Source organism: Molothrus ater, chromosome 1 (assembly GCF_012460135.2).
Source record: "Molothrus ater isolate BHLD 08-10-18 breed brown headed cowbird chromosome 1, BPBGC_Mater_1.1, whole genome shotgun sequence".
In the NCBI taxonomy this organism is placed as follows: Eukaryota; Metazoa; Chordata; class Aves; order Passeriformes; family Icteridae; genus Molothrus; species Molothrus ater.
In genome coordinates, this window is record NC_050478.2 from 33,075,804 (window position 1) to 33,098,524 (window position 22,721).

General features: G+C 40.6%; 2 protein-coding genes across 8 annotated transcripts in view; one reads left to right on the top strand and one right to left on the bottom strand.

The window, feature by feature from the left end:
• Positions 1–7,126, top strand: part of PALS2 (protein associated with LIN7 2, MAGUK p55 family member) — a 59,446-nt gene extending 52,320 nt beyond the window's left edge. For all 3 annotated transcript variants that reach the window (XM_036379119.2, XM_036379118.2, XM_036379120.1), the window contains exon 12: positions 259–7,126. In XM_036379119.2, the coding sequence (XP_036235012.1) occupies positions 259–435 (177 nt within the window). In that variant the 3' untranslated portion in view covers positions 436–7,126. The remainder of the gene's footprint in view (positions 1–258) is intronic.
• The window catches only part of GSDME (gasdermin E), a 43,674-nt gene that overhangs the window by 10,145 nt on the left and 10,808 nt on the right, over positions 1–22,721 (bottom strand). For 3 of the 5 annotated variants that reach the window (XM_036379123.2, XM_036379121.2, XM_036379122.1), the window contains 7 exons: positions 20,248–20,419; positions 19,127–19,247; positions 14,128–14,316; positions 12,382–12,509; positions 12,079–12,265; positions 10,645–10,718; positions 7,821–9,431 (listed from right to left, as the gene is read on the bottom strand). In XM_036379123.2, the coding sequence (XP_036235016.1) occupies positions 9,201–9,431; positions 10,645–10,718; positions 12,079–12,265; positions 12,382–12,509; positions 14,128–14,316; positions 19,127–19,247; positions 20,248–20,419 (1,102 nt within the window). In that variant the 3' untranslated portion in view covers positions 7,821–9,200. Of the gene's footprint in view, positions 1–7,820; positions 9,432–10,644; positions 10,719–12,078; positions 12,266–12,381; positions 12,510–14,127; positions 14,317–19,126; positions 19,248–20,247; positions 20,420–22,721 lie in introns of those variants that run through there. The other 2 variants (XR_008508480.1, XR_004979815.2) reach the window with 1 other exon arrangement.

Sequence of the window (22,721 nt, forward strand, 5' to 3'; positions counted from 1 at the left end):
CTTGCCATATTTAACGTTACTGACACCACTCAGAACTTTCTGAGCCCTTTCAATGTATTTTAGCTCAATTTCTGTGTGAATGCATTATAAATGAAAACTTTCTTTATTTTTAAAATGTATATGGTATCTAGCTTTAAATAGTCAGTTGCAGTATATACTGAAGGGATCTTCTTCTGCATCTCTAAGGATTTGCCAAGTCTTATCTTTAAATCTTTAGTAAGATTTAGATTCGCTAATCCTTAAAAATCTCTTGCACAGGACACTGATCTGAAAAAAACAGTGGATGAGAGTGCCCGGATCCAGCGAGCGTACAACCACTACTTTGACCTGACCATTGTAAATGACAACCTGGACAAAGCCTTTGAGAAGCTGCAGACGGCCATCGAGAGACTGAGGCTGGAGCCCCAGTGGGTCCCCATCAGCTGGGTCTACTGAGTGTTCCAGAGGGAGCTTCAGTAACAAATAAAGTCAGCAACAGCAAACGTGACGTGTAGATACTGATGATAACCTACAGCACCTGTGCATTTTTACTCTGTGTATATTCAAAAGTACACTGTTCTGAATTTTTATAAAAATGTTGAAGAGAAAGTGTACTTAAATATGTAATTTATTTTAATTTTTCTAACTTTTTACAGATAACCTTTCTATTCATATCACATGAAGGAAATGCGTTTAAGCATTTTTCTATGTTTTGATTTCGTATCTTTGCCTTTTTCATCTAAGAAACTTTCATTCACTTCAACATTTACATCTTGGTCTTACATTTTCACTGTGATTAAAAAAGGATACTTGAAACAATTTTTGTAAAATTTGTTAATGTCAGTGTTTAACTGATCAAAAGTCTATAGCTCTTATTAGGAAAGAACACTAATTTCTTTTAGGTTTTTTTCTTCTTCAAAAAATAATAATTTCATGGGAGCAGAATTTTAAATATTAAAAGCAGTAACAAAAACACAGGTCCATTGCTCCAGCTGCTTTCAGCTTAATGTTGGTGCATTCCTGATGTTTCAAAAGTTCTTGATATCTCTTGATTTAGATAACTTTTGTGTAGATTCCCTTCTATCTGTCTCCTAAAATAACATAGAGCAATACCTTGCAAGCTGCTTATTATGCTTTCTTGGGAGCCAACCTGTTAGCCCATCACAGTTGAAGTACTGACATTAGAAAGTCATACGCAAGGTAATTCAGTGCAATTTGAATAATGGTGAAGTAGCTTGAAAGAGAACCTGATAATGTGGAGCCTTGTAGGTGACACTTAATGTTTAGGACTATTTATTCATACTTGTGAAAACACATTGCTTAAAAAAAGAAAAAAAAAGACATTTTCTTTTCTTAGGCCATTGTTCTGTATTTGTGTAGTGATCTGTGGCTTCATTTCCTGTGATTTCTAGCTGGGTTCTAAATTATCTTTTAAATATTTGTGTGTGATTAATTGCTGTATTTTGAGTGTTGTGTAATGGCATTTCTGTGCTTTTTCTTACATTGCTTTTAATTGCATTTTTCATTAGATAGCTTGTGAATTGGAAGCTTACTGCTAAAAAGCAATGTTGTTTATAGGTTTTTTCGTTTACAGTGTATTTCCTTTTCAGTGACAATTCTCCCCTCAGTACGCTCATTGATATAATTCATATTAGGTTAGGTTCAGGTTCATTGATCAAAACTTAAGCTGATGTAAATTAATGGGAACAGAAGGAAAATACAGCTTGTTGCTCAGATGAGCTCTTTTTGTGACCATGTTTTATATGACACTGTCAGCTGTTGTATATAGCCACATTCACCATCACATACTGGGTTAGGTGTCTAAACTGAAGTCATCTGTTTAATTCCTCTTCCATCTGGTGACAGGCACCTGGCTCTGGATTCCTTTTCAACACCAAAGTGTGACCCGGAATGCTCTCAAAAGACATCTTCCTCAGAACTATTTCTGGAGGAAGACAGGCTTAGGCACTGTAAAACAGCATTGCTTCCTGTGGCTCTCAAAAGACTTTTATGTGCACAAGGTAAAGAAAAAATTGAGTGGATGCAGTAGAGGAAAACTGTTTGAAAAAAACTCAAAACACCCGTATGCAACAGATGGTTTTTACACAGCCTGTAAAGTTGGTTGTTGTGGGGAAAGAGGGACAGAGGAGGCTTGAAATCCCAGTGTGTGTGTGTGGGAAATGTTAGTTAAACTTGTGTGTAACACAGGAGGTCTTCTTGGCTCTTAATACTGAGATTTCAAAATGTTTTTCAGAGGGAATATGAAATTCTCCAAGGAAAATTTGTACCACTCCTTTTTTATTGTTATGCTTTCCAGGATGTGTTTTCTCTGGTTTTTTTTTTTTTTTTTTAAGTTTGGCAGAGCTCTCAGTTGTGGCACCAGCATGGGACTTGTAGTTTTCTTTCCCAGGAGACACGTTCTGTGATCCTGTTGCTCAGAGGCTGCCTTGAGAAGTGGCTGGAGTGTGGTGTGTAGCAGCAAATGACAGCAGGGCTGTTGCTTGGCTATTTCAGTGGTTTGCTTTTGGCACTCTGTGCTGAACATGGCTGAGCTGTGTTTGTGTACTGTGTCATGGGAGTCCTCCATATGCTGTAAATAAGATATGCTGTCTGGACAGATAAGATGCCTTTTCATTATGAGTTAGAAATATACCCTTATTTCTGATGCCAAAAGTGGGCTGACTTCACTCTTCCCCAATGAATGGAATGAAAAGATTCTTCAGTTTACACACCTCAGTACTTCATATTGCAAGCATCACTTATTTTCATCTTTTTTCTGTAAATTTACTGAACCAAACACATGAAACACAGCCACCAAGGTGTAGTCAGGAAAGCTTCTCTCTTCTCATTCTGTTTCCATCCCAGGGAGAATACTGTCAAGAGAGTCTCCCTAGTTAGCAATCTCCAGAATAGTCACATATTTGCTAAAGCCTAAAGCTTGAATGTTTGCTTCAGGTTCACTCTGTGGGTTTAAGTCAGGTGGTGGAGTGTTGTGGCTGAGCTTTGGGTGGTGGTGGTGGTGATGTAGATGGCAGTGAGCAATTCTGCAGTGCAGTTCTGAAGCAGTAAGAGAAGGTGACTTGCTTGGGGTGGCACAAAGATGGTGTGGAAGTATCTGCAGGTCTCATTTGGTTGTGTGTGTGCCAGGTTGGGGGGGAAAAAAACCCAAACCCAAACAGCACACCCTGTGCATCTGTGTGTTAAATCTTGAGTGTTCACATTGGATTGTTTAATGGTGAGAGGGGGAGGGAGATTGCTTTGTTTCTTTGTGGTAGTTTTGGGTTTTGGCATAGTCAGATTTTCATCAGATACTTTGCTTAGTTTGTCCCCACCTGGTAGAATGACTGGAATGAGAAAAATAGTTACTATTTTTTGAAAAGAATGTTCTTGGAGGTTCTTGAAATGCTGGTGTTGTTTCAGTCCCATCCACAGCTGTGATGGTCCGTACCTGCCAGGGTGTGCTGCATCAGCTGTTGTACATTGTGCAATTAGGGAAGAAGACACTATGAGAGGCTCATTTTGAGCAAGCAAAAACATTTCATAAAACACCTGTTTGGAGTATTTTGGAGGAGTTAAAATAACTGGGATTTCATGTTATCTCATTCTGTACTAAACATTTATTTTCCAGATACTAACAGGAAAACTTTACATTGACTGTTAAAGAGTACAATAGGTGTGTCTGAGCGAGGTGAAGATGCTGCTAAATGTTTAAGATATGTGGTATGTATCACAAGATAAATATTTAAGTAGTTTAGGAAAAGTAAATTATCAAATAGTTGTCTGTGTATATGTATGTGGATGGTAAAACAAAAAATGCTCATGTTGGTTATCACATTACTAAGCTACCACGACTTAATCCAGAAATGTTACCTGCATGTGAGACTTTAGAACTGGTACACTTCTCTACCTGGTTTATTGTGTTTACTAATGTATATTTTTCTAAATATACAGATATTTCAATCTAAAAAAAACCCTATATTTATCTGTAATTTCTATTTGTTTTGGACAGTGCATGAGGTGCTGTAAAATTCTGTACATATAGAGACTTATAGAAGAAACACTGTAGTTGCCCTGTGAATGAAAAGTTATACATAGAAGTACAGTGAGTATGCCAAGACCTGTAAGTTATTTCCCTGAATTCACCAAAAATTCACTTAAGCGTGCACCAGTCTCAACTCTCCTGTAAATACTGTGGTGCATTGTGTACCCAGGTGATGACCTGCTGTCTCTTAAGTGTTATAGCAGGTCTGCTTTAGGTTCTGCATCAAGATGCAGTCCAAGTTTAGTGGGATAATTATAATGGAATACATCATCTTGCATAGATTTATAAAGGTCTTTCAAAATGTTCTGCAACCCTTTGCAACGAAGGTAAACACAGAGCAGAATCACAGATCTTTGTAGGCAAGGAAAATCAAGTTCATAACCAAGGCAGTATCTGTGACTTGTGCCGTGTTCTCGGCTCAGGGCAGCTCTGTGTACTTAGTTGTACAAAAGCTTTGTGGAGCAGGATGGCAGATCAGCTCATTGCTTTTGAATTTCTGTTTATATAAACTGTCACATCTTGGCTGAGCTCAAATTGTGACGTTTCTTCCTTCATCCTCTCTACTCGCTGCATCTTCTAAAATCATACCTAAGTAAGTGACTTGCTTACAAATTGCCTGCAGCTCAGTGCTCAGGAAGTCACCTGGGTTTGGTTTTGTTTTTTGAAGAGGGTGATTCAGCTAAGAAATAGGAAACTTCTTTCTCTTTGAAACACAGAAAATCCCTGGCTAGGTACCCCCTTGAGCCCAGTGGGCCTCTGTAATGCTCAAGGACCAGTGGAGAGCAATGAAGCAGAGTGCTCCAGAGATCAGGAACTGGGTTCTTACCTGTCCTTACACATGAGCCAATCTTGTGAATATAAACTCCCTTCACCTCTCCCATGGTTTCCCAGCCAGGCTTCCTGTAGGTTGCTTCTCTGCTCCCACTGAACCTTGAGGCCGTGTCCCAGTGCATGGACAGTGCCTCCTGCAGCAGCTGCCCCATTGTCCATTGTGCCTGTGGGTGCAGCTCTCGGATAACCAACGGCTGGGGCTCTGTCCCATGTCCTGCACATCTGTACAGGCTGTTTGCTTCCTGCGGGGTTCCCTGCCTCACCCAAATTCCAAAGAGTTCAAGTACCACATGGTTATTGCCAAACTTCATGATGCTCCTTTGCAGAAGTGGTGAGATCATTTTATTGGTGTCTGTGTGGTGGGTACTGGATCAAAGACTCGCAGTCTGCTGGGCCTCTTGCCTTAAATACCCCTCAGCTCCCAGCACCCTCCTCTCCCTGCAATAAAAACCTCTCCTGGGCCACTGAAAGGGGTTCTATCCTTAAGGCTACTTTAATTTACTTTCTCTGGTGGACTGTTGTGACTGACAGTGCTGAAGTCCTGGCCCTTCTTTTTATTTTCCCTGGGTTTCTTCTTTTTTGGCCTGTACTTCCTAGTTTTCACATATGTTTAACAGGCTTGCTGGTGGAAATTGTCCAGGATTCTCAATTTGTGTCCTATAGAGGAAATAGTATTTTAACAAAAACATCAGTATTTAGGACTTGTATAACTCACTGGTTTTAGGCCCAAGACAGATCCTAAAAGTAAAAATAGAAAACACTTGTAAAATAATCAGTTTTGGTTATTTTTACAGGCAGCTTTGGCTTCTGATCATATTAAAAAAGCGTGCTTGTGCCCACACACACAAACACCCATATATATACATATATAAAGCTTCATGGTAATGCTGCAAATAATTCAGGCAGTGTCTACTGAATTACCTGAATTCTCTGCAGTGGGATACCATTCCACAGTTACATTGCCAGCTGCTGAATTCTCAGTTCATTTGCTGGTACTGTAGCTGGGATTTACTGGTACAGGCCTAAAAACAAACCCCAGCTTGGTGACAGCTGTGATGTAGCTTCACCTACAAATGGAATTTATTTAGCAGGGGTTCAGCAATATTTATATTTTATAGAATAAGTGACACTTGAAGTCATTTTTTTCTTGGTATTTGGAACTGTTTCTTATGCTCATTGGGTATGGAGTTCTTTTTGCTGCTAGGACAGTGGTCAGGTAACAGAGTTAAAGTAGTCCTGGAAACACTTTCTCCCATTTAGCCTCTTCTTTTTTATGTCAGTAGCTCCATGCTAATACTTTTCCATGCAATTTTGGTTGTTCCCATGGCTGAGCCAGCTGTTGGTTACTCCACAAGCAGCCAACATTTACCTGAATACAGCAGAGCCTCTTCCAAAAACCCAGTCTCTCTGTTACCTGACCTTTCACATGATCCATAGCATAAAGCAAAATGAACAGTGCTGCTTTGTACAGGCAAAAAAAAGGTTTTGATTGATTTTTGTGGGTTTAGGTCTTGTACACAATTATGTGTGGAGATAACTGTTGAAATATATTGTTTCCCCCTAGGAAAATGCATGTTGAGCATCCCTTCCCCACTCCCCATGTTTGCCCATGTGTAACATTTGTGCACTGTGGTGTAGGGAGGGGAACTGCTTCTGTGGGGTTTAAAACACAAGAAAGTTGCTGCTTTCCACCCTCACACCGGGCTAAGAACTGTAGAATCTTGGTTGTGTTTGGGTTTAAATGTGTATTAGAGCTCTGTCACCAGGAATTTCCTTACCTTGCTTTTCTCACAACTGGGTTTGCCAGTTGGAAGCTCTCATGGTTTTCTGTTTTGTTTTTTATCTCTACAGTATATTAAATTAACCTGGATTTGAATTTGTAAAACTTTCAAAACTGCTCTCCTGTAAAAAATAGTTTCTTTAGCTGAAAACTTCCTACAAGAAAAATCTTAACCTGAATTAGCTGAATTTTTTAATAAAAACCTGGAAATTATTTAGTACCTAATTATTTGAATACAGTACTGTAGAGCAGGCCTAGGATATGGGACTTGTTAGCATTGTGACTTCATACTGATAAAGTCAGCTACTATGTGGGATGTTTTTAAATTGTGACTTGTTTTCTAAGACCCCCCCCACCTTGTCTTTTTCACAGCTAGTATTTTCACAATAAACACAGCCAAACATAAAAATGTTAATGTACAAATGATGAAATTCTGTTAATTCCCAACAAAATATTTTTGTATATAATAAAGATTTAATATTGAAAAAATGTAATTGGCTTTTTTCTGATTTTTTTTGCTCATAGTCTGCATTTGAGCCACATAATGTATCAAGTACCAGTCTTTGAATCTGCCTTTTATCTTTGGATTTTGGTGCTCCACCTACATAAAAGCAGCTTTTCAGTTAGTCTTGTTTATCTCCCTGTTCATGAACGTGCCAAATCCCCTTTCCATGCACAGGGAGACCTTGGGGACTCTTGAGCCACCCTGGGAATGTCATCATTGCTGAAGCTGGGCACCTGATTTTCGGAGCACTGCAGCTCAAAGGGAGTTGATCTCCTGGGCCCACACTGGAATGGGCCAGTGGACAAAGCCCAGGGATTTGGGCAGCTGGAAGGAACTGGGAACTGGCTGCAAGGCAGAGCCTGCTGGCCTCTGCAGGTAGCACATACTCTTGAAAGGCTGCTGACCTCCTCCTGTATTGCAAAGGTATGGATTCTCCAACCTTCCTCCTGGGCAAGGCAGAGGGAAGCACTATTCTGGGGAGGTTAAATCAGGGTGTGAAATCACACCCTTCATCAGACAAGCTTCAGCCTCCTCTGAAGCATTCTATGGGTCTTTTACCACCTCCTTTGCTAGGGAAGACCACATCTAAGCTTGAAAAAGCATTTTCCCTGTGAGGCCAGCCTGGAGTCACTTGTTTGTCAAAGATGTAGTCCCCAAAAGAAAAACAATGGAAATGACATGTGTAAGTTACTCTATTGATTTTTTCTATAGCATTTAATAGAAAGTTTTCATAAACTCATTACAGAGGTGACTTTTAGTAGTGATAGGTAAAAGACAACTGTCCCACTTACACACGGCTCCCAGAAGCAGAGTTCCACGCTTCAGCTCCTCAAGGATCTTTCCTTCTACACCAGCACAAAGTTCAGGCAACACCATCAGCTTCACTGAACAGATGAGCTGCAGAACCACCCACGGCCCAGCGTGCAGAGCTATCCTGAGCTCTCAGGCAGTGGGAAGGCACCGTGGTGCTTTTCTGCAAAGTCCATGTCCTCAGGGAAAGCTGAACTGACGTGACTTTTTAAAGGCTTCTTAGACAATCTGCTCAAGGCCATGTGGGAATAGAGCAGGAAAGTGAGCAGAACTCCTACCCACCAGCTACGCTGCAGGGCCTGGTTACTTATCACCCCCACACAGGTGCCTGCTTGTTTGTCTCTCAGCCATCTCAACTGATACTCCACCTACTTGGAACATCTTCCCAAGCCCACATTTACAGTGATCTCTGCTGCATTTCTGTACCATCCATGATTATAAAAAATTATGATGAAAAAACAGGCAAAATAGTTCAAGCACACAGTGCTTTACTAATACTTTTCTGTTAGTCAAAGAAACAAGCAAAATACCTGCATTGAAAATGTCATATGGGTAAAATGATCATTTCTGTGGTGTGCAGCAGGGACCCTTCATGTGCACACACCAGAAGGGATTGCCATGCCAAAGTACAGAATGCAGCTGAAACTTGCTAACACAAGTAAAAACATACCAGAAAACAGAATGCTGTACAGAGGTATGAATCCCTAAAGTGGGTCTTGGTGGTTGAAAAAGAGGCTTTGTTATTTCCTGCAGTGTGCAGTTCATATCCATAAAAGTCAATAATTAAGAGAATCTAATCGAGTACCTTTTAAGAGCCCTCCATTGCACTTGCTCCAGAGTGAAGGCATTCTGCACACCCAAGCTTAAGGAGAAAAGCAGTTGCTGCATTGCAGAACCCTGGGTTTCCAGGGTCTGCCTGTTTGCTTGCTTACAAAAAGAGTTTGTACTTAGCTGCTTTCTCCCATGCATATTAATGCAAGCAATCAGGCTTTCACTGCCCTGCAGATCTGACACCTACCAGAGCAGCTATGTTCAGTTTCTCTCCCATGGCTCTCTTTTTTAATTTCTCCCCTTCATCCCTTATTTATGTATTTTTCACTGAATCTGCAGAGTCCCCTGGTCACCCTAATTCCTGGCTGTGCTGCCTTAAGTACCAACAGAAGAGCTCTACTGCTGATCCCAAACATACCAAAATTACAGAGCTACAAAAGAAGCAACAGGCTACAGCAAAAACTGGATACTCAGTACAGCTCCTATACATTCCCACCTAAAGCATGAAATCCATACAATGCAACATAAAGAACAAGTGGGAAGAATCTTGGTTCTTTCATGGTTACAGCTCTTACAGAAGACTCTGTCATTTCCAGATTGATGTTTGATGAAGCAAACAGCCTTTGCACGACCTCAAATCTTCCTCTGTCAGCCAGAGTGGCCACCAAAGGACTGCTCAGCGCCACAGTGCCATCGGCTGAAGCGACGTTAGGCTGCGTTCATGAGAGACAGCAAAAGACAGAGACATTAAAACATTTTCCAGGCACTGCTGTTCCTGCCACTGCACAGCTCAGTTTCATATAAAACCACAGGAGAGCTGACAAGGCAGCAGCAAAAGGTCAAGATTCCCTTTGCTATTAGCCCTGACAAGTACGACGTACTGATCCACAACCAAAGCTCCATGACACAATTTAAGGGGAAACATCTCTCCTACTGTGTCATTCCCTGAGTTCCACTTCTCTCACTGCACATCACACTTACCTACCACTCTGAGCAAACAAAAGAACTCCCCCTGCTCCTACATATTTAAAGGATTTTACTATTGTTTTTTAAAGTGACTTTAAAAGCTTAGAAAAATCACAGAATCATAGAAAATGTTTTGGGTTGGAAGGGACCTTAAAAGATCATTCAGTTCCAATCCCCCCTGCCACAGGCAAGGACACTTTTCACTAGACCAGATTATTCAAAGCCCCATCCAACCTGGCCTTTAACACTTCCAGGGCTGGGGCATCCACAACTTCTTTGGGCAACCTGTTCCAGTGCCTCACCACTTTCATAGTAAAGAGCTCCTTCCCATCTAAACCTACCCTCCTTCAGTTTGAATCCGGTCCTTCTTGTCCTGTCACTACCTGCTCTTGTAAAAAGTCTCCATCTTTTTTGTAAGTTTCCTTCAGGTACTGGGAGGCTACAATTAGGTCACCCCGAAGCCTTCTCTTCTCCAGGCTAAACAAATCCAATTCTCTTTCTCTTTCCTCACAGGAGAGGTGCTGCATTACTCTAATGCCCTGCACCATTCCTTCAGCTGTTACAATAAATGGCCTCAGAGTTTTGAGACTTCAGGGTTTGCCAAGGCTCAAGCACTGTTGCTATCAAAGCAAAATTTGTTTCCCAAGGAGAGATGATTTACTGTTACTGAGACTTTAAAACAGTGAGACTATTAGAAAAACAGAGCTTAAGCCACAATTTTCTTTTGCTCCTGAACCATGAAATCTCCCAAATACAGCAATGATCAGAAGTTAGATAGCCACGTGCAGTAAATTACGTGCTGCATTTGCCACGTCAGATTCTGACCTTGGCTAAGCACTGCCTACAGCTGAAATTCCCACTGGAGCTTGACATCTCCTCCTTTATTGGGGAGAAAAATGGCAGAGGACACAGCCACTCCTGCTGCTGTGCCCACGAGCACATCTCATCTCCATTACTCACCAAACAACACAAGGCTGGAACAACCTGAAGATCGCAGCAGGCACGCAGCAGGACAAGGGTGTCAGCAGGCAGCTCTGTGGAGGACACATGCACAGACAAGGTCATTTCCAGTGAGCAGCCCTGCACCAGGCTGGCTGCTGGAACAGGAGCCTCATCAGGGAGCTGGCAGGTCCTCCTCAGCTGGATGTTTGGAAGAGGCTGATCCAGCCCCTTCCTGCCAGCAGAACAGAATGGGATGGGCAGAGGGTCTGACTATCTCTGTCCTTGAGAAAAGGCATTTGTAGGAAAGGGGGTTTCCTCCCCCTCACCTTGCCTCTCCCTAAGTATCTCCTCAGTGTTTAACTCTGAGTCTGGAGGCTGGATGAATGACTTAAGCCTTGAATAAATCAAGAACCTACGCTCCCAAATCCATAGGTGATGCTAACTTCTGCAAAGCCCAATTTGAGAGGAATGGCATAGCTGAGTCTGCCTTGAGAGATGGACTAGCTGATCCCTGTGGTGCCCTTCAACTCTGGAACAAAAAGGCTGTAATTCCTACCACATGTAACAAGCATAAGACAGCTTTTGAATCTAGATCCAGCTACACTTATGTCTGGACTTTAGTAGCAGACATTATGTCCAAAGTCAGGTGATAATGCAACACACTCAATTAACTGTGCCCTGCTGTTAATGGCACCTGACAATTGATACCACATCAGCAGGTTTCTGTTTTCCATTTCTTTTCTCTCTCCACAAATGAGTTAAGCTCTCCCACCTGGGTCCTGTGCATATATGAATGCACACTGACATTCTGCTGCACAGTGCCACAATTTACACAGGACTTTCCTTCGTTATCTTAATGTCAAGGAATTCTTTACATACAAGACAGAAGAGAAAAATCCAGGGAAGTCTGTCTTGGACTTTGCAGGTAGCTTTTAATTAACACTGTGGGGCTAACTAGATTGTGAGGATGGCATTTGTTTGACATTTATGTTTAATCTCCTGTTTCAGCAGCTGCAACACAGCCCTCTAAATGCAGTGTCTCTGTGTTAAACTCATTTTTGCTAAATTTAGTTTGCACTTGAACAATATACACTGTTACACAGGAGACAACACCTAATTTGTAATTCTCAGCCTTTAAGCAGGAAGGACTCTGGCAGGCAATAAGTACAGAAATTAGCTTGCCAAACTGCAAATGCTCACACTCAGCAGAAGCAAAGTTGAGCAGTCTTGGGGGAATGTGCAATTTACACACAAAATCTGTCAGTGATTGAGGGCTGAATTTAATTCACAGCCAGGAATGCTAAGCATAGTATACCAAACTCATAAAAAGGGAACAGAAAAATTTATGTTCATGCAGCTCACCAACTGCTCAAAGAAAGCCATAAAAGCTTTAACATGGAGGGAGCTTCTAAAAGGAAAATAAAATTTTTAAAAGGGCTTTTCACAACATACCAGATATAGCACTGATAAGAAGGTGAGCAGCTGAGAAAAGTTCTTCATCCTGAGGCCGATATTTCTGCAACAACAGCTCACTCTTTAAACTGCACCCTAAGAGCTGCAAGAAGTCAAGGAGGTCTCTTTGTTCTTCAAGTTTTAACTCCTCCAGATCTGGCTTGTCTCCTGTGCAGATATCATCGAACTGAAAGCAAAAGAATAAGCAAAACTTCTTGAAAAGAGAAAAATCCAAGCAAAAGGGAATGCTAGTACTATTCTGAAATTACTTTTAGGAAGAAATACAAAGGTTCTTGATCTTACCATGTCCCCCAGGGCAGTCACCATTTCTTCATGGAGCAAGAGTTCACAAAGGGTTTTATATAAAGCTCTTTGCTTGTCTTCAGGAAGCTTCACAAAGGGCTGGAACTGGGTCTTCAACCGTGACAGATCTTTCCCAAGAAAGCAGTGGAAAATAAAACTAAGTATTTCTACGAAAATGCCAGTAAAACCAGATAACATTTTGCTGTGTGTTTCACAAGCTCATCTGTCACCACACCTTGACATCCCTGACATCCTGATTTTCACCAGTACAAGTTATAAGGTAAGGTTTGAACAGATCTGATTTTATTTCCTAAGTAGCTAATGAAACCTCAATGCAAACATTAAGAAAGAAGAACAGCTTCCAAGAATCAAGATTTTGGTGTACAGTATTTTTAATATTTTGAAATTCAATACTTTAATGTTAACAAACTAACTACATCTTAAGTCTTCCACTTTGAAGTTTATCTCCAGAGAATGTTCATTTATATGGCAGAATGAAGAGTACTCATTAAGTACAAGGGAATGCTCTGCATTCATTTTCTCACAATTCAACTATGATACTGAAATTAAATCTTCTGTGACATCAAATTACCATGTTGCTAAAAAAAAAATGAAGCTTTCAAATCAATAATGCCAACTGGAAGGTTGGAATGGCTCTTTTTTCCACATTCCAAAAATGTGGGCATATAAGTGTTCTCAAATTTGTTTAAAAGAAATTTTCCTTCATGTCACTCCAGTCAAGAAACACACTCTGTTTAAAGATGTCCTTTATAACTAAAAAATTACTTCACTGGGGAAAAAAAAGCCCAGCCACAGGCAGATATTTTGTTTATCTGATGCAATGGTATGAATTTGTCTATACAAATAACATAAAATGAAATGTACTTCCAAATTCTTTAGTAAAAACAATTTTTTTTAGCTTTTTCATTTTCTAAGAGACAGCAGAGGTTAAATTAATTTAAGAAATCTCTGAGCCTTTTAAGCAAGAAAAGCAAATAGGTCTGTCAAACTAAAACAAAAAATAGAACAGGGCATACCATTCTTTCACAAGTGTTTTTTACATATTGTTTATTTATCAAGGGGGAAACTTAGAGACAAGAGGGTGATATTCATCAGGAGAACCAGCTGTAAGAACTCCACCAAGAAGTGAGGAAAAGCACAGTGTGTTCTGAGACCTTGACTGGTTTTCCCTTTTTCCATTCCATTCCACCAGTAACATTCCTGCCTCTTCTTTCCACATTCCTACAATAAAAACTTGTACCTGGGCCATTATACCCATTTGCAAATCTCCATTTAAACCACATTTTGATTTTCTCAGTTACAATGCTTCTCAGAAAATAATGAGGCTAAGTGAAGGCAAGGGAGATGTCTATTTCTGAGACTTAACCTGTAACTGAGAGTATTTTTCAAATAATGAGAAACTATTTTCAGTGACCCCTTCTGAATGAAAGCATGTATCATCACTAAACTTGCAGAGGTTATCTGGAATGCAAAAGAGCCATCTGACTTTGTAAGATGGTATTTATGACAGATGGATTCAGAATCTTCACAGAAAGAGTCCACTGCATACACTCACTGCAAACTGATTTTTTTATACTCTTTCAGTGCATTCCCCCAAGAGTTCCTGATAAGAGCTATTAAAATGAACTAACAAGATTTCTTACTTACTATTGTACCAGATTATTTCTGCCTATCAGGTTATTTAATGCACTGTAATATAATCATGCAAAGCATTTCTGGTAATACCTTGTTTCAATATAGTTATAGAAGCATCACTGGGAACGAGGTTTTTAGCCCCAGAGTACATCTCATTATCAACAGCATCTGGCTGATAGAGGAACGAAGCATCTCTGAATTGAACTGAATGGGGAGAAGCTGAGCCTTCTGTACTTTCTTTTTCAAAACCTCCTTGCTGTTCATCTAGCAGACAGAACTCTGGAATTAGAAATTCAATCAAAACCAATAATTAATAAAATAGACGAGCAATTACTGAATGAGATGATAGCTTGTCTTTTCTAGTGTTCTCTCATGTTATTTCTCCATGTCTTGTCTTTCCCAGATGGAGAGAATGCCAGGGGTTGCTGTGCATGTGAATTATTGAGCATTCCTGCAGCCCTGATGTTTGGTACAGTGTGTACAGACAAGACCTGTGGTGCAGCTGCCTCCTACAGAACATGACACCAGCTCCTGTGAACTAAATTAATGCAGACAGAAAATAACATGAAAACTTCCTGCTGACACTGTAAACCAGAATGCTGCAGACAGGAGATGCAGGCAGGAATTCTTGATGTTTTCACAGAATCACAGAATAAGCTGAGTTGGAAGGGGCCCTCAAAGACCATCACATCCAACTCCTGGTCCCACACAGCACCATCCCCAAGAGTCACACCATGTGCCTGAGAGTGCTGTTCAAATGCTTCTTGAACTCTGTCAGGTTTGTGCTGTGACCACTTCTCTGGGGAGCCCATTCCAGTGCCCAGCCACTCTCTGGGTAAAGAACCTTTTCCTGATATCCAACCTAAACCTCCCCTGAGTCAGCTTCAGGCCATTCCTTGTTTCTGGTCACCACAGAGAAGAGATCAGCATCTGCCCCCTTCTCCCCTCACAAGGAAGTTGTAACTGCAGTGAGGTCTCCCCTCAGTCTCCTCTTCTCTGATCAGCCAAGTGTCCTCAGCTGCTCCTCATACAGCTTCCCCTCAAGGCCCTTCACCATCTTTGTTGCCCTCTTTTGCCTCTCTAACAGTTCAATATCTTTCTTACATTGTGGCACCCAAAACTGCCCCCAGCACATGAGGTGAGGCTGCCCCAGCTCAGAGCAGAGTGGGACAATCCCCTCCCTTGCCCAGCTGGGGATTCTGTGCCTCACACACCCAGGACAGCATTGGCCCTCCTGGCTGCCAGGGCACTGGGAGTCAGATTCACCTTGCCCTGCCCAGGACCCCCTGGTCCCTTTCCACAGCACTGCTCTCCAGCTTCTCATTCCCCACTCTGTACTTTTTCTACCTCTAAGAGACATGCTGTAATGCAGGCAAGGGGATCCACTCATGAAGGTGACACATGAAAGTACTCTCTGAGACTTGTAAAAACTCTTGAGAGTCCTTCACAGAGCTTCTGTTGGTCATGGCACTGACAGACTCCTCTTTCTCAGCCAAGCCACAGGTCCATTCTCAAGTCCTCCAGGTAAGTGGACAACAGGAGACTTCTGAGAGCCTCTAAAGGACATCACCCAGGGATGTTTCCTAAGAGAATCACTCTGCAGTAACTGTCTCTCTTCAGTAACATCACAGAGGAAATAACACACCCTGGCTGGATTACTCTTTCTGCCTCATCTTTGTGACAAGCACTGGCCAAACTCACCCAAACAGGACTGCCCTTATCCTGCCATCCCAGTGCCCACAGCCAGAAGTTAAGGGCTTCCTGGAAGGTACAAGGAGCCTTTGTAAGAGTTATACTGAGAAATCTGGAGTATCAAATTCTGGGCTCATGTGTCCAACACCGTGCCCTAAAGATGCAGAATACAGTCAAAGCCCTGTGCAGATTCTGATCATTTTTTATTGGCTCAAATGCAAGACTTGAATGTGTACCTATGGCACTCTGCAGTGGGTCTGAGGAAAACAGAGGCAAGCTAGCAAGAGAAACTCAATTTTAAGTAATACCTGACAGCAAAGTGAAAAAAATGTAACTAATCAAGCACAGTGCTCAGATGTACCAGGAACAAAACCTAAATATAACCTTTCTGCAGTTGTAAGAGTCTGTCTTACTAAATTAAGGACATTCAAAGCAGATGAGAAAGCATGGAGAGCACTCCATCAGCAAAAAGCTTTTTCAAAGGGAAAGCAGACAAAGAAATCCCTGCCCATAGAGAAAGAAAGATGACAGACCTTTATGCTTGCATAACCCTTCATGGAGAAGAAGGAGCTACAGAGGAGCAGAAAGTGATTAACACAAGCTAAGAACTTCCCAAAGCAACAAGACTCTGGACAGCAGCTGAGGCACCGCAAGGCCAACTCATTCATGTTACTGTCATTGAAAAGAACAAGCCTCTCACAAGAACCCTGAGGAGGAAAACTGTGCTAATACACTGCCTCCCCTCCTGAGGCAAAAGGATGCTAATAAGGGAAATAGAACTTTTCAGATCATGTTGTTTAATCTTGTAGCAGAACTCAATTCACAGGAAAACACAGGACTCAAAATTCTGTATAAGAGGACTGTTAATAAATTCTGTATTGAATTCTATTACATTCATCAATGACAAACATCCAACAGTGCAGTTAGAGCTTGTTAGTTACTCAGAAATGTTAACAAAAATGCAAGAAAACCAGAGATGATCTACAAAAACAATCAAAGAGACTCCTTTATGTGGAAAAGTGGATATATTGGGACTGCTTAATTTACAGACATTTAAGAAAAAGCAAACCCCACACATATAGCCATGAACAGAACAAATCAAACCAGCTGGGTGCTTTTATATCCCCCGATTTGTAAAGTATGAACAAGAGGCACTTCAACACAACTTTAGAAGACACAAAACTGCAAAGCCTTAAGCAGAAACAGCTTTTACATGGAGTGAAAATAGCCTGTAGAAATCAAACAGAATGATTACAGGAAAACACAATGGTAAATGGATCAGAAAAGTATTAGATCCTTTTAATTTTTTTAAAATTTATTTTATTTATAAAAATATCCAAATACGTCTAGTTGCACAAGTCAAAACATTTAGAAGAAATATATACCATTCTTCCTAACAGAGTAAGTCAGGTACTGGCAGTGGAAAAGAAAAAGGAACAAGAAAAAGCTTACATGCATCTTACTCCATAATTATCTAACAAGAGAATCCCACTAGGTTACACCTGCTATTGGTCACTTTCAGTCTCACGAGAAAGGACTACATTACTCCTTGGATTTAACTTCAAAGGCTTTTTCTTTTCCCATAAACAGACACTGATCCCTGCTATCAGACATTAACAAGCTGAAGTTTAGGCTCCACCATACTTACTCTCGCTGGCAAAGCCCTAATTTTATTGTCAGTTCCTCTCCTTTACCTTCTCAATGCCATTCCAGCAAGGGAAAATAGCACAAATTAAAAAAGAAAAGAGGCAGGACATAGATTGTTTAAGACAAAACATGAAACAAACTGGTGTTGAAGCTTAAAAGATGTTAATATTAAATATGAAAAAAAAAGTGGAAAAAGCAGCAGAAGTAGAAAAAACAGAGAAATACAGATCATTAACAAGACCTATGTATTCTTAGCTAGCAGGACATCATAATTTCATGTAGAAATCATCTAAGTAGGCTATCAGTTATATACCTATGCAGTCAGACAGCCTTAATTGCACCTCATTACTCTGAATTACAGCTCCATTATAACCATGACGTCAACATCCTCTGCTACTATCTCTGTGTTCGGGCTACATCAGAGCAATTCCACTTTTCAGAAACTTTTTACAGGTTACATAATATTTACTTCTATTCTTGAGCCTACAGACTTCTTTATATCAGAAGGAGTATGATGGAGAGTTAATCTTCAGCATTTCTCATCCAAGTAAAGCACATCCTGGATTTAAATCTCAACTCTACTCCAATTATTTCTTCAATGTATCTCCTGTTTCTCTCCACATCAGTCCTTCCCATCTTCCACCTCTACTATCTGATTTTATTCCTCCTTGCATAACATCCTCTGAAACCTCCTTTAGGTCCATGAGTTTAAATGAGGATAGACAAGAAAGAAAAATCCAAGTGATTGTGCAGAGCAGAGATACAACTCCCCCCAAAGCCAATTTCAACATTTTTTTAACCTGAAAAATATTCGACTTGACGTAAGTAAAGCATGACCAGACAACACTACAAGGGCATTTCTGCAACCACTCTGAGGGCAATCTTTAGATGAAAGTGTAAGCTAGAGAAGTTTAAATTCCAGTCCCGAATGTAGGATTCTGTTTTTAACATGACTGTTGTCTAAACACTCCTGGTTGATATCTGATTTACAGTCAGGTCACTCTCTGCAACAGGCAAAGGGAATAGCCCAGGCCAAGGGCCAGCTGGCTGGAAGCAAAATTGCAGTGAAAGACATGGACAATAAATCCGAGAGGATCAGTAGCTTGCCCTTGCAGTTATTGAAGTTTGCTCCCAAATTTGCCCTAAACCAGAACAGCTGCATACTGGGCTGCACTGACAAGACTGTAGCTGGTGGATTGATGGAACTGAATTTTCAACTTGGGAAAGTGCATTCAGAGTGCTATGTCCAGTTTTGGACTCTTGAGAACAAGCCGCACATTCACAGACTGGAGCTATCTAGCAAACAGCAGATACTGAGGAAAATAACTTCACTACCATGGTGGTCAAACATGGTAACAGGCTGTCCAGAGGAGTGATGGAATCTGTCTCTGAAGATAAATCAAAACTTTATAATAGATAAGGATATGAGCAATCTGATCTAACTGAACTTAGATCAAAGTTCAAAAGTTGGCCTTGTCTTAAGCAGAGGCTCAAGCTACACAATCTCCTGTGGTTCCCTGAAACCTAAGTCACTCTGAGTTTACAGTGTATTCAAGCCACTGAAAAAGCGTTACCATATCGAAGTTTTAAACTTACTAAATCTGCATTTCTAGCACAAATAACTATCAAGGCAAAGGACACCATACAACATAATCACCTTCACACACAGGGAAACACAAAAATCATTGTCTGACAAACAGTTTTGTCCACAGTTGAACTGTGGGCCACAAAAAAAGAGTTTTTCACTTACCAAACTGGCCATTGTGCTTTATAAACAGTTCAATTACACCATAGGCAATAGTGGTTGCAGGAGGAATTTCAAGGATCACACTAGAATCCTTCATCAGACTTCCATTCTCACTTACTGAAACCTACAAGACAGATTTATTCACCATTTATCTGATTCAGCTACTGCATAGCTTAAACATGTAATTAAGGTGAAAAATACAGAGGGAGAATATCCTTTATTCTTCATGATGTCTCATCAAAGTGTTACACCTTCCATCTGGCATCTAAGAAAGGAACAAGATGAAGAATGAGGTAGAAACACAGTGGCAAGAGCAGTTCTCATGCTCTTAGCTACCCTGTCCTAGCACAAAGTTGAGCTCCAGGCATAGATTCTGTCACAGATGAAGCCCCATGTCATGGAAATGGGAAATGGGCACCCACTTCAGTGTCCTGCCTTGCCCAATTCTACTGTGACATTTCTTTTGCCCAGCTGGATGCTGGTACCAGGAAGGTGGCACTTGCAAAGGGGGTTGTTACACTGCAATTCCTGGATCCCTGCAACTGGAGACTCACTGCACACAGAAGTGATTTCCAGCTTAAAAAAAAAACAAACAACAACTTGCAGTGAATGAGCATGTTTTGACTTCAGTAATTCCTTCTCAATTCACAGGCAATTTTTCAGATAGCCTCATAATGCAGTTAATCTCTACTCCCATGATCAAAAACAAATAGTTTCCCAATAAATATGAAAACTCAGTAGACACTGCAACCATTTGTGATGAATGATTACTTGGCTTTTAAAATAAATGTGATTCAGCAATGCATTTTGCTATTCAATTGCAATGAATTGTTTTTGGTTTGCTTCATGTTCTGCTGTAGGCAGGAATCTACAGAGAAATGGAATCACAATTTGATAGTATTGATGGAAACTACATTCCAGGCTCATACAAAAATACGGCACCTTTTGCCAGAAAGGCAGTGGAAAAAGCATTTTACCATACAGAATTTTTACAACCAAGCACTGCAGTTTGTTCAGCACATTAAAAAAGCATGAAAATTACTCTCAAGTCCATTTGGAGAAATAACTTCTTCTCAGATAATATGCAAACATTCTATTCCTTGCAGATTTTTAGGAACTTTTACCCTTATTGTTTTTGCAGTGCATCCCATCACACCACTGACTTTTTCTTCTGTCTGGATATGTTCAGATATTGTACACTTCTGAGTTGTGATTATCTTTTCTCTCAAGATGCACAACACTTCACGTTTTCTTTCTATTACTTGTTGCAGCAAACTACTATTTAGATCTATTGTTCTGAAAAAGAAAAAAACACCATTAACGATACTATAATTGTGAAAGAAAAACCCCAAAAAACAAGACCAACCACATTTTCTAAATTGCTTGAAGAAGGTTTTATTGCAAAAATGACAATGGTTTCTGTATGAGCAGCCTCCTCAAAATTATGATGTCCTCTTTTGTTATTTGGCAGCAGTAAATATTTGTTTTCCACAGTAAATCCTCACATACATATTGAATATATACTGAATTCTTGATTCCCTACTCTGAGCAAAAATGGAAGTTGTCTGGATACTTTCTAAGCAAAGAAAAAAGCAAGAGGGAAGCAAAGGCAACTTTAAGTTTCCTGGGTAATACAAAACCAACCAGTCAGGCTCTTGGACACTGGACTGAATCCTCTCCTACTGTGAGCTCGCACTGACATTGCCATGGCCATGGCAGGGGGTGCTGGCTGGGGGACACAAGGACAGCAATGCCCCGGTGCCAACCCCCACTGCTTGCTATGGATCTGTTTCAGTGCTCACCTAAACCCCAAACAGGCTGAGTGGGATCAACACTGACCCCACTGTTTCAAAGGGCTGAATAAGGAAACAGAAGACTTCATTGATTTTGAGACTGGGGATTACCCACCTGCTTCCAAGTCCTGTGTTATTCATTGGTATAGACGCAAAATTCAAAATTGGTGATCAGGACTGCCACAGTCAAAAGAAAAACTAACTTGGCGGGGGGGAGCTCAAAACTTAGCTCAGGCACCAACTTAATAAACCATCCCTACTCCACAGCACAATTCAGCATCTGGTTAAATGCTGCTGGAAACGGTTCTAACGTTAGGTTCTTCTTAGAATGAGCAGAAGACAGAAAGGGAACTCCAGAAACATTACAGGAGGTTAGTTTTCTAAGAAAATGTTACAAAATCTACCCCACCTTGTCTTTTGGGGTGTTAACAGACTTTCTGGTAACAGTTAAAGCAATTTCTTAATTGTATTTAATTGATTAAAATGTGTCAATTATATTACACTTTTGAAAAATATTCACTGGAGGTCCTCAGATGAGATATTTTATTTTTTATGAACAGGTAATCTAGCAAAACTGTTGGAAGATTAAAGGACTGCTATCCCTGACTCAAATTATTCAGTCTTTTCTCCTCCCTTTTATTCTAAATGGCTATTCATCGAGCTAAGTGGCAATTTCCCAAAAATGTAACAGAAAGACATGTCTGACTCCAATTCATTTAAATCGAGATATCTCCAGTTTTAATTAAAAAGTTTTAGATTTATTAGATTCTGGAGCTCTGAATTTATACAGTCTGTGTAAGTCTGAAGTCAGCTGGGGTTTTTATTGAATTTAAAACGTCCTCAGGCAATTTTTGATCTTTGGAGAGTTACATGCTTATATGAAAGTTCAATCAGTTGGAATGAACTGTCTGAAAACCTTAAAGTTGATTGTTTAGACAAGGGAAAGAAAATACCTCTGAAGCAATGCAGCAGCCCCAAACATTCCTGAGATTATTAATATAACCTTTTTTCATTTGGTGCAAAGTCATGCTTTATGCTTGGAATGCAATGAACCTTTGGATTAAGCAAAAATTCAAGAAACATCAAGCAACCACAAACCTCACCATTCCCAGAGCTGTCTGCCAAACCAGGGCCATTAGTTACAGTCTATCAAGCCTATCATATACTTCACAATAATTATTTATGTTTTCAAAGTGGTGTGCTAAGCATCCTGAAAATACAAGTGAATGCACTAAGAACTTGCAGTTTTAACATTTGACCTAGGGAGCCACAGGGGAAAAATAACAATGAAGAAGCACAAAAATAATTTGTCATTTGCTTTCACATGTATTTTTTGACTGTTTAAGAGGATGACAAACTTACTGGATATCTCCAAAATTTACAAGAAAAAAAGCCCCTCAAACAAAGGTAGAAACACACCTATTAAATAAAGATTTGCTATTTCTGAATAAGTGTTAATTGAAGAAACCTAAAGAACATGACCTATGCAAATGAATTGCCAAACAAATTCAAGAGACTTTTTCTTCCACCTGCTTCTACAGTATTCTGCCTGAGGCAGGACTGGCTCCAACCCTGTCACACTCCTGGCTTTGAGGCCCAGATGCAGAAGCAGCAGCAGAGTCAGAAGACGTTAACTTGCAGAGAGGGGCAGTGAACAAATCCTGGAGGCAACGCTGGAGGAGCTGCTGCAGCACTGAGGGCTATGGAGTGACAGGGACACACAGGGACACACAGGGACACAGAGCTACCTGCTGCAGCAGCACACCCCAGGCAGTGCCCAGAGGTGACCTGGGATCCCCTGCACA